This window comes from Nannospalax galili, unplaced genomic scaffold (assembly GCF_000622305.1).
Source record: "Nannospalax galili isolate Female #2095 unplaced genomic scaffold, S.galili_v1.0 scaffold107, whole genome shotgun sequence".
Classification (NCBI taxonomy): Eukaryota; Metazoa; Chordata; class Mammalia; order Rodentia; family Spalacidae; genus Nannospalax; species Nannospalax galili.
The window spans coordinates 2,674,527-2,686,949 of NW_008358490.1; the positions used below are offsets into that span (position 1 = coordinate 2,674,527).

The following is a 12,423-nucleotide window of genomic DNA, read 5'->3' on the forward strand; positions in this document are numbered from 1 at the left end:
ATAAAAAGTCTGATGAGAGGAGATTGGAGAAATGGCCTACTGGGCAAGCATGAGGACTTGAGTTCCATCTCTGCGCAGATGCATGACACCTGTAATCTCATGGGGAGGCAGAGACAGGAAGCTAGCTGGGGCTTGCTTCCCAGCCTGTCTAGCCGAATTGACAAGCTCCAGGTTCAGGGAGAGACCTTGTCTCAAAAATATAAGGTGGAGAGCAGTTGAGGAAGACATCTGATATCAATTTGTGGCCTCCATATGCACAGAAACCCATGTATATATACAGACACATTTTTTTTAGAAGTCCAATGAGAGGCTGTTTTCCAGTCAATCTTGAAAAATTTCCAAGTGGTGGCAGTGATTCAGAATCCTTCATGAAATTCCATCATGGGATTTTCCCTTCCCATTGTAGAAGAAACAGCACAAAGAGAATCCCACATGGGAGTACAGAAGTGCTTGATGTCCCTGTTACTTACACTCCATCATCCAGATCCTAGTCACATGGCCCCAACTGCAAAGGAGGCTGGGAAATATAGTTTCCCTAGGCATCAGGAAAAGGAGGTAGAATTGGTGACTATCTGGCTAGTCTAATAGTTCTTCAAGCCACCTCTCCTTAGGTCTTAAGCTCTCCCCTCATTTGAAAAAAACCCACCTCTTCAAATGTGATGCCTGAATCAGAACTGAGATGAAGGCTTATCTGTCCTACCCCAGGGAGAAAGGACCATTTTCCTGTTTCTGTACTTCTGGCCAGCACATTATATCACGGATGTAGAGAATACATAAGTTGCTAGTAAGCCACACATTCTCCACCTTGCCTAGAGAGCCAGGAACTTCATGGTGGACCTGTGTGTAATCCATGTGTAATGGGCAAGAAGTAGGAAATACAGTGGGCTGGGCCAAGTTGGGACTGGCTCGCAAGATGAGGCAAGCAATGACCTCAGAGGAATGCCTTTCTGACCTGAGCAATAGGGTATCACTTGGATGCATACACATATAATAAAAATAATAAAATATTTTTTAATTAAAAAAAATATTGGGGTACCCTTTTTATCTGAGTCTCTCATGACATGGAAGGAACTCTGCAGCGAACAAAAATGATAACTCTAAGAGACCTGTGAGGTTGCAGAGTTGAAGTAGGTTCACTGACCTGTGAAGTAAGTGGCAGGGCTTTTGATTTGGGTGCATCCCACCAGCACAAGTATAAACTCTAGGTGTGAACCCCGGCCGGAAGAGCAAAGGGAGATCTAGATAGTGGAAGTTAACTACAGAACCACTTGTCTTCATACTTATGCTTTATTGGAGTGTGAAATCCAGCCACATTTCCTTGCTCACAATGAATGCCCATGAAAGAACCAAACCAGAGATGTTTAAGGGAACGAAACAGCTCTGTGTTGCAGAGCTGCCACAGCAGGTCCCGCACAAGATATCATCCTGGAACTAGAACTAAATGCATAATGGGGTGCAGTCAGCAGCTCAGTTTTTGACTTTGCTGGGAAATGTGGGGTGGAAGACTGTGAAAAAGGTCAGGGCAAGCCGATCTGCCTGAGCCCTGGGCTGGTCTGACCTACCCTTGGTCTCTAGGGGCCAATGTGTCTGTCTTCCTTTGCAGGAAGGTCAAAATATCTGACCCGGGGCCAGAGTGAGCAGATGGGAAGGAGGAATAAGAAACGTCGGGGGGTTGGGGGTAAATGGAGGTGAGGGGCAGTGAGATGTGATGGCTGGAGGGATCTTGTGCCCAAGTAAACAGAATAGTATTTGAAAATAAGAAAGCATTTCAAAAGTATAAGTATTTTGCTGCTAGTGGTGACTACAAAGCCCCAGCATTTTTAACCACACACTCCACACTTGGGCATGCTACCCTTTCTTAGCCCAAGCTGTGGAGATGCCTATTCTTGTGCTCTGCCTAGCAGCTGATTGTTGACAAGCATCCTCCTAAGTAGTGGGTGAGAGGATTCTCAGAGCGGAACACATGGGTGGCCTGAAGAAGCTGGGATGGAGAGCAGTTCAAACAATGCCTCTAAAGTACCCGCACTGAAAGCACAATCCCACAGAAAAGTCCTTGGTCCATACCAAAGGCACTGTTCCCTCCCAGGAAGTGGCATGCAGCTTCCCAGATCAGTGGCATTTGGGCTCACCCAGGGCCAGTAAGAATCCACAAGGCTCTTGTGGGAAGAAGTTGGGGGCTTTCGGGAAAATCCCACCTAGACACAGGCTGGGCCATCAGGTAGGAGCTTTGCACACAAACAGAGGTGATCACATGCACACTGTGGTGACACCCAGAAGCTTCTGGATCATCTCTGCATGGACACTGTGGAAAGGCAGCCCGTCCACTTCCATGCCCAAGATGCCTGAGACTCCACTCCGGACTCGGTGCTGTACCAGGATGCCCAGCATTTTTTCTTCCTGGTTGGAGGGTGGAAATGAGGCAGAGATGGATGTCACATGGGGAAAGGGAGAAAGAAATGTATACATCTAAGAGAAGCAAGAGCTTTTGCTACCCGCCCTGCACCTCCAGGGTCTCACTATGCAGCCTTGACTAGCCTGGGAATTCACTATGTAGACCAGGCTGGCTTTACATTTATAGAGATCTTCCTGCCTCTGCCTCTACAATAGCAACCTGTCTCTTTTTTAAAAAGTAAAAATTTTGATTAAAAATATCATCTCACTGGAAAGCTCCTTATGAAAAACAGAACCCAGAGCTGGATGTGGTAGCTCACACCTGTCATCCCAATAACTGAGGGGCTGAGGCAGGAGGATTACAGTGAGTTCCAGGCCAGCCTGGCCTACAGAGTGAGACCCTGTCTCAAACAGAAACAAAAGCTTTTGAATAGGTCAGCTGTTTCTTTAGGGACTTACTTTTTTTTAAAAAAAATATTTTATTTATTATTTTTATTTTATGTGTATGAGTGTATTGTCTGCATGTGAGTGCACCAGTGTTGTGCAATGCTGTGGAGGTCAGAAGAGGGCTTCGGATTCCCCTGGAACTGGAGTCAAGGACAGCTCGTAGCCACCATGTGTGCACTGGGAATCCAGCCCAGATCCTCTGCAAGAGCAGTCAGTGCTCTTCACCGCTGAGCCACCTCTCCAGCCCCTAGGCACTTACTTTTATGTGACCACAATCCATGCTCATGTTGAGACCTGCATTATCCTAACACTCATCAGAGATGCTGTCCTCCTGCCAACCCAGCCTCTGAGCAAGCAGTGGATGAACTCCCAGGGGTCTTGAAGGCCCTGTGCCTCCTGAGACTCACTGTTAGCCTCCTGCTGGGTGGCCACTAAATCCTGCTGCTGCTATCTGTGTTTCCCAAAATAGACAACTTTGGAGGGAGCAGGACCATGAAGAAAATGCAGTTTAGACCAAGCAGACAGAGGGGCTTTGGAGTTAGATGGACCTGATGCAGATCTTTCCTGGCAGGTGACTTAACCTCTCCGTCTTGGAATCCTAATCTGTAAGATGGGGAAGTTGCTGATATTGATAGCAACGTGGCCTTCATAGGCTGTTGGGGGATTAAATGAGATTCTGGAGGTAAAGCACCTAGCGTGGCCCTTGGCCCATAGTAGGCACCCATGAAATGAGGCTGTTTATCATTGGCAGAGCTGAAAGCCCAGAGTTTGCTTTCTTTAACTCACCTGCTGGTTAAGGGGTAGGGGTTGGTTTCCCGCCTTTCTTTTCTCTCTAAAAGTAAGGTCCCAAAGAATCGCTTGTTTGAGCTACTAACAGGTCTGTCCCTGTGGAACAGTCAGGTGAAGGCAGCAGGCAGTACCAGTCGAAGACAAACACATCCTCCCTCTGCCTCTTCCATAGGCAAAGACAGGAGTGATAGGAGGGAACCAAAGGAATGTAGAGTAGGAAGTGGGCCGGTGGGAGAGGGCTGTCAGCTTCCTGCTTGGGCATTTGCTCATCAGTTTTAGTGAGCACCTGCTAAACATCCAAGGGTGAGTGTGACATGCTCCCCGCGCCCAGGTGGTCCCAGTCTAGATGACTGACCAGGCAGTTACAGTACATACAGAATCACAGAACAAGAACACAAAACTCAGTTTAATGGGGTGACCCAGGGGAGATTTTATGGAGAATTATTATAGGTGGCATCTTTGTGTTCGCTCAAACCCTCAATATGATGGTATTTGGAGGCAGAGCTTTGGGAAATAAGGTTAAGATGAGGTCATGAGGGTGGAGCCCCCATGAGGAGATTAGTGCTCTTATAGGAAGATGAGGCATGGAGTGCTTTCTGTCTCAACTACTCGAGGATACGCTGAGAAGGCGGCCACTGGAGAGATGACACCAGCTGCCCTTTCAGAGGATCCAAATTCGATTCCCAGCACCCCCATGATGGCTAACACCCACCTGTAATTTCAGTTCCTGGAGATCCAACGCCCTCTTCTGGCTTCCACAGGCTTTGCACAACATGGGTGCACTTGTATACATGCAGGCAAAACACTCATGCACATAAAAATAAATAAAATAAACTATGAAGACACAGCCCCCCCCCCTCCAGCACACTGACTGTACTGGGACCTTGATATTGGATTTCCTTGCCTCTAGAAATATAAGAACTAAGCACATACTATGTCCTAACACTATGTGCCCCTTAGTCTATGGTGTTTTGTTACAGCGGCTGCACTGACTGAGACCTAGGGCAGCTAACATAAGAGAATGAAAGAGTCATAATGAGCCACTTGAAGGGCCTTGGAGACACTCACTGGAAACTTCAAAATAATTAGGGTAGGGCGTTGGGGAGAGGACTCAGCTAGTAAATTCTTTGCCATATAAACATGAGAACCTGGGTTTGATCCCCAGCACCCGTGTAAAAGCAAGGTGCAGCCAGTGAACACCTGTAATCACACTGGTGGAAGGCGGAGTCAGTGGGGTTCCCTGGGGCTTGCTGGCCAGTCAGTCTAGCTGACTGGTAAACTCCAGGTTCAATGAGAGAGCCTGTCTTGGAAAACAAGGAGGAAAGTGATTAAAGGAGACAGCTGTTGTCAACCTCTGACTTCCACATGCATGTGTATACACATGCAAGTGCACCCATAGACATATATGCACACAAATATGTACACATACACATACATACACATAACAGAAAAACAATGTGGGGAAGGATTGGCAAATGTAACCTGGGAACTATCTCTTTGCAGCTGGTCCTAGAACCTGCATTTCTGTCCGCATTTCTGGGTGAAGGTAGATATTTCCTTATAAGAGGGAGGTCCAAGTCTATTTCCACATTTCCACACAAGTTCCTTGTTCACAGTCCCCTGCCAGGGGCTACCCAGCCCAGAGAGGCATTTCCTGTCCTTTGTTTGGGCTTGGTTCTCCCATTTCTCTTCCCTATTGCTCATATCCTCTCTTTATGGATCAATGCATCTGGAACTATGGAGCCATTTCCTCCCAGCAGCTGCCTGCTCTCTTCTATCCTTCTGGGACCTGAGGGGGGCTGTGGAGTCCTCAGGGTGAATGTGAACAGCCAACAGGTTAGGAACTGGCTGGCACTCGGCCTCTAAGAGCCACAGGGACCAACTGGGCCAATCGCCACTTCCAGTAAATTTCCAGAAAGAACCCAATGGAGAGGGTGGTTCCTCCACTGCTGGAGCAGAGATGGAGGCTGCTGTCCTGGCCAAGCTGAGGCAGACAGCGAAGCAGGAGACAGGGAAAGAGGGCCAGAGTGAGCCAGAGTAGACAGGCCTTGGGGCTTGGGTCAAGGTAGATGGCAGTGGGGGTGGGGGTGGGGGAATCCTAGGATGATTTCCAGGCTGAGAGGCAGGTGTGGGCACCTGTGAATAATATACTCGAGGCCACAAAGGGCTGATATTTATGGGAAATGATGTTATTTTTTTAAAGTGAGTTGGAAATTGTTTTAAAATAAGATGAGTTGGGAAACTGGGCATTCCTGTAGTCCCAGCTCCTTGCGAGGCTGAGGTAAAGGATGACTTGAGCCTAGGACTTTCATAGCAATCTGGGGAAGAGAGAGAGCTTTCTATCTGGCTCCTGTGTCGCTCTGCTGTGTTCCCCAAGCTCCTTCCCTAGGGGCCGAGTCTGACTTTTCATTGTTTCCCAGAACAAGCCTGGGCCTGGCCTTCAGGAGGGGCTCAGCAAATGCACTTCTGCTTTTGCTTTAAAAACATGCCCTTCCATTTCCTCCTTAAGATTGGCACATTGTTAATATACTTCTGAGGGACTGGGCATCCATGCCAAGAGGAGAATTTTCCACCCCTGGAGGGTGAGTGTGGGGCCATTCATGCTTTGTGTTTGTGTGAATCAAGAGTCATGTGAGAGGCAGCACCTCTTGTGTTTTCCAGCTCTGATGCAGGAAGTAGGAAGAACAGAAGACCCTCTGGGCCCCCCAGGAAAGACAAGACCATTTCCCCCTGAAAATGCCACTCTAGCACCACACCCTTCCATGCCCTGGCATTTCTAGGAGCTGAGGAACTTCTGAGCCACTTTGACAAAAGTCCAGAGTCTGGATCAGAGAGACCCACACCCCTCTCTCAGCTCTACCCCTTTGATGGGTGGTCTTGGTAAACACCTACCACCCAGAGCTGTCTTCCTTCTCTGTGGAAAGAATAAAACCAGCCCAGGAAGACTCAGCAAGTGGGAGGATGCAGGAGAGAAAAGAGACATGAGAACCAGGGAAGGAGAAACAGGCTGAAGGGAAAAGGGAACAGAAAGGATACAACATGAAAGAAAGAAAAGAGGCTGTAACGAGTGGCTCTAGATAGAAAGGCTTGTCAGCAACCGGGTCTCAGGGGCTCAGCCCTTGGCGAGCTAGGAGACTTGTCACAATTATCGGTCCCTTCTTGGGTCACTCAGGAAGTTGTTCACGGCTTTTTTTTTTTTTTTTTTGGTCTTTTTGAGACAGGGTCTCTCTGTAGCCCCAGCTGTCCTGGAACTCACTATGTAGACCAGGCTGGCCTTGAACTCACAGAGATCTGCCTGCCTCTGCTTCCCAAGTGCTGGGACTACAGGTGTGCGCCACCACGCCCGGCCATTCACAGCTTTTCTAAGTCACATTGCAGTTATACCTGAAGAAAGAAACAGCCTGACTCTTGGCATTCAGTTTAAGGCCAAGAATAGACCCAAATACATTCCTTAAGCTATCACTGAACTGTGCTCTTGAGCCAGGCTTCATGCGCTCTTTATTGAAACAGTATCTCCAGTATGAATTGGGAAGGTGGAAGTCAGGATCCACCCTTATCAGAGAATCTTACCTTTGATCCCTAGGCCTAGAATATCACACACATACTCTCAGACAGACTTCTCAACTCTTCTCATTGTTAAACAAGCACACCCACATTCATTCACTGTCTTGGGTGGACAGCAAGGTGGGCTCCTGAGAGATTAAAGCCAGGTGCCTAGGTCACAAGAGGAGCACATGGCTCACTGATCTTGTTTACATGATAACTTTTTGGTTGCTGGCTTAGGTAAAAGTCATTCGTACAGATTGTATCCATATTGTAAAAGTCATTCTTGCAGTTCCACCTTCTTTGTTTTATAAGTGAAGTATGTCCAAGTTGCAAAAGTCATTCCTATAGTTGCTGCCTCTAGAAGACCAATGCACAGCCCTGGAAACCAACCCAGTAACCAATTGAGTCTCCAAAGGTCCACACCACCTGGGAACTTGTCAAGAATTCAGGTTTTCTGACCTGCCTCAGATCTTCCAAGTCAGAAACCCAGAAGATAGGCTCAGCACTGTATGTTTAACAAGGTCCTTATGGCTAGGGTGATAACTCAGTAGGTAAAGTGCTTGCCTAGCAAGCACAAAGACTTGAGTTCAATTCCTAGAATCTAGATTTTTAAAAATTCAGGTGTGGCTGGGCTAGAGAGATGGCTCAGTGGTTAAGAACACTGACTTCTCTTGCAGAGGACCTGGGTTTGATTCCAAGCACCCACTTGGCGGCTAACAGCTGTATGTAACTCCAGTTCTAGGGGATCCAACACCCTCTTCTGACCTCTATGGGCATTGCACAGCACAGATGCACCTACCTACATGTGGGCAATACATTCATGCACATAAAATAAAAATAATAAATAAAATATTTTTTAAAAAGCTGGGTGTGGGTAGCTCATGTTTGTAATCCTAGTGCTGGAGAGGCGTGGACAGGTAGGTCGCTGTGGGCCACTGGCCAGCCAGCCTAGCCCACTTGGCAAGCTTCAGGCAAATGAGAGACTTTGTCTTAAAAAAACAAGGTTCATAGCTCCTGAGGAAGATACTCAAGGTTGTCCTCTGGCTTCCACATGTACACACACACATACATATACATGCATACCAACATACACATGCATACCTACACACACATGAATACACACATGCACAGTCTTCTCAGGTAACCCCAATGCTTCTAGAATTTGAGAAGCATAGCTCTCATACAGCACTGCATTCATTCACTGACCTAGCAAGGATTCAGTCACGACCCAGCACTAATCACTGGATTTCCCTCTCCTGGTCACTGGGAGAGCAGGTAAAAAAGACATGGTTGCTGACCTCTGGTCATTTGATTTTTAACATTTACTAATCTAGGCCTTTGAGTGGGGGACACATTTGCAAAAGTGATGCCATAAGTACAGGCCAAGTGCCTAGTTCTGTTTCAGACTGGCTGGAGTGGCACTGAGCAGTCCATCCTGACTTAGTCAGCTTGATCTAGCCCATGAAACTGGTCCCCACATCCCTGAAGGGGGACCCTGTGTCATAGAGCTCTCTCCTGGTAAGACAGTCAGTTGGTTAATGCTAGAAAGAACTTATTGAACTGGTTCTTGCTCTTAGAATATCTGCTTTCTGTTCTGTTCTTGGCCTTCAGACTGAGGGGTTGTCTGTCCTCTGTCCCCAGGAAGCCATTTGGTGTAAGTCTTCACTGAGTTTCCTCTCTCTCTCTCTTTCTCTCTCTCTCTCTTTGGTCTTTTTGAGACAGGGTCTCCCTGTAGTCCCTAGCTGGCCTGGAGCTCACTATGTAGACCAGGCTGGCCTTGAACTCACAGAGATCTGCCTGCCTCTGCCTCCTGAGTGTTGAGATCAAAGGTGTGCACCACCACACCCAGCTTTGAGTCTTCTCTCTTTTAGGTCAAACGCCCCAGCATTCTCCCACGGTGTTCCCAGCCCTCCCACCTGTTCAAAGGTCATACTTGACTAGGCCTCTGACCAACTTCCTGTGATTCAAACTCCCCATGGAGGTGTCCAACAAGAGATGAACACACTGTCTATGCCCTCTATGTCAAGGAGTCAGGTGTGGGTCTGGAATCAGTGCTGGCAAGCAGGGTGGCTCCCAGAGGTCTGTGGGGAGTGAGGCCTGAGGAAAGGATGGCCCATTGAGCCACCTCTCACTGTTAGGCTTGAGTCACCAGCACTGAGTTCAGGACTGGCCATTTCTCTTAAGTTAGATGTGTGAATACTCTGCCCTGGACTATATAACACAGGCCTGGAACTGTGCACAGGGTTGCTGACTCTGAGGAGCTTAGACAAAACCAACAATAGGCTCCAGTTTCCTTGTCAGAAATGTACATGTACAGGAACAATTTTGAAAGCAGTTTTGGAGACTTTTGGAGCCCCTCTTTGTGGATCCTGGGCTCAGAAGCCCTCCTCTGACTCCCATTGCACCTGTGCCTAGAACCCTCCAACTGGGAACAGTCGCACAACCCAGGACTAAACTGTGCCTTTGCTCTTCCCACCTGAATGCCTCCCCTTCTGCCTGGTAGATTTCTTCTAGCCTATGAATGTAAGATTCTTTTCCCACCTGATCTACCCCATACCTTAGCACTTATGTTAACCAAGGTGCTTTAGTGCCCTCACTGAGTTGCCACCTCCATGGAGAGGACGGTAAGGACACCCCATGACCACAACCCAGATGATGTCTTCCAACCGTGACAACTGTAACCACTTTGCAAAGACTCAGGCTCAGGGAAGGTAAGCTACTTGACTAGTCAAACTAGAAAGGAAATAATCACTCAAAATAGGCCTTACATATGACTCAGTAACAGGGTAAAGAATTATCTGTCCCTATCCTCTAGTCTGATCCAGCAGGGAGACATTCTCTCACGATTAGCTTTGCCTTTGCCTTTTGACAGGCAGCGTGGTGCCTACTGTGGGCTTCTGGTCTGGAACACTCAGGCCTATTTACTCCTCATCTGACAAAAGAGTTGCTTCTAGGTCAGTGGTTGTGTTACCTTAGTGACAGATGGCAGGGCCTGAGTCCAGCTTTGCTCCCTGGGTATCCTGGAAGGCCCAATTGCCTTCCTCAGGTAACGCCCATGGACCTCGCATGAGTTCAGGATGTACAGTGCACAGGCCAGGGCATAGCCTCCCCAGTTAGAAACACCTAGAACAACCAAAAATAGATTCTGTCATAGAATTGTAACAGTTCTGTGGTCCATCAGCCCGCCTCCAAGCAGCAGAAGCCATCTCAAAGCATGGTTGCAGACCAGCGGTACCAGAATCACCGGGGGAGTTGCTACAAATACTGGGGTCCTAGCCCAGACTTCCCGAATCAGAAATTCTGCAAGACAGTTAGGAAGCACATGAGTTTTAATGAGCCCCATAGGTAAGTCTGAATCAAGCTAAAGCTTGAGAACTATTGTTTGAAGCTATTTGGGTTATTTACTATTGGTGACCACCTGAGAAAAGGATACAAGTACTAATGCCAGGTGTGGTGGCGCACACCTTTAATCCCAGCACTCGGGAGTCAGAGGCAGGCAGATCTCTGTGAGTTCAAGGCCAGCCTGGTCTACATAGTGAGCTCCAGGACAGCTGGGGCTACAGGGAAACCCTGTCTCAAAAAGACCAAAAAAAAAAAAAAAGATACAGGTACTAACCCTAGTAATCCATTCCAGAACTCCCCACATTGAAGAACTGTCCTAAGGACTGACCTTGATCCCTCAGGCACACAGAAGCCTGTCCTCTGGGGGTGGTGTCACTCCTTTATGTGCCTGAAGACCACCCTTAAGTCACTCTCAGAATTTCATTCTTATTCTGTCAGGCAGTCCCCAGGGCTCATCCATCAGGCTGGGGACTATTTGATTTACCCTTCTGATACCTGCTTGAGTTCTCCATCTTACCAAAGATCGGTGGGGGCCTGCTAAGCTCTGCACCATCATTAAAGGAAGAGGGGACTGTCGAAATGGCTCAGTGGGTAAAGGTGCTTGCCACCAAATTTGACAGCCTGAGTTTGATCCCTGGGACCCACGTGATAGAAGGAGAGAACTGACAGGCAAGTTGTCCTCTGCTCTCCACACGTATGCCGCTTGTGTGTACAAGCATGTGCACACACACACACATACAATAAGTAAATATAATAAAAAATAACAAAAAAGCATCCAATTGAAGAGAGGCACTCAGACAGCCGTAGGGTGGGATGGTCAGTCAATGTGAGATTTACAAACGATCATGAGCGCACACTGAAGAGGGACCAGTAATTCTGACTGATTCAGAAAAGATTCACAGAAATGGTTATTTAGTGTGGGCCTTATGGTTTGGGTAAAATTTGTCTGGAGGTGCGGGGGCGGAGAGAGCCAAGTAAACAGACATACAAACACATCCCCAGTGTGCACAAAGGTGTGGGGTGTGGACAACGGAGGTAAAACACGCTGGTGAAGACCACAGGACAAGTGCACCAGATTTCACTGATTCTAAGATGTCTTTTTGTTACACCCGCATCTCTGAAACTGACAAGTACCTTATTGGTTCTGTCTTACAGCTGTTATTGGCTGGTTTCTTACTGCTGTACAAAATACAGGTGACTTCAGTCATCAGTGGCACACTCAAGGGAAAAGAATAACTTGCTTTGAATAGTTAGTCTATGATCTTGTAAATGTCTTGCAGGTTTAGCTCTTGGAGTCATTCAAAGAAGCCTGGGAGGTATATCACCATCTCCATTTAAACAGACACAGAGGGATTCCGTGACTCACCAAAGGTCACACAGGTAATAAGTTATGAACATATGATGGAACTCAGGCTATTCCCTCCAGAACCCATATTCTTTGACTTTAAAAAAGATAATTTTTAAGCTGGGCTTGGTGGCTTGTGCCTTTAATCCCAGCACTCCAGGGGCAGAGGCAGGAGGATCTCTGTGAGTTCAAGGCCAGCCTGGTCTACATAGTGAGTTCCAGGCCAGCTAGGGCTACATGGAGACCCTGTCTCAAAAAGACCAAAAAATAAAATAAAAAAAGAATTTTTAGGGCTGAAGAGATGACTTAGCAGTTAAGAGCACTGGCTGCTCTTGCAGAGGACCTGGGTTCGATTCCTAGCACCCACATGGTAGCTAACAACCACCTATAACTCCAGTTCCAGGGGATCTAATGCCTTCTTCTGACTTCCATGCACACTGCATGAAAGCAATACAGTCATATACATAAAGATTTAAAAATGCATGTCATTTAAAAAAACAATAATTTAAAATTTTTTGATTTTTTTTTTTGGTCTTTTTGAGACAGGGTCTCCCTGTAGCCCC

At 47.4% G+C, this 12,423-nt stretch overlaps 1 protein-coding gene across 1 annotated transcript in view; it reads right to left on the minus strand.

The window, feature by feature from the left end:
- Nucleotides 1–1,268: 1,268 nt before the first annotated feature.
- Nucleotides 1,269–12,423, minus strand: part of Dglucy (D-glutamate cyclase) — a 100,343-nt gene continuing 89,188 nt past the window's right edge. The window contains exons 13-14 of the mRNA XM_008821740.3: nucleotides 10,145–10,296; nucleotides 1,269–2,397 (exon numbers count right to left, since the gene is read on the minus strand). Coding sequence (XP_008819962.1) covers nucleotides 2,248–2,397; nucleotides 10,145–10,296 — 302 coding nt within the window. The 3' untranslated portion in view covers nucleotides 1,269–2,247. The remainder of the gene's footprint in view (nucleotides 2,398–10,144; nucleotides 10,297–12,423) is intronic.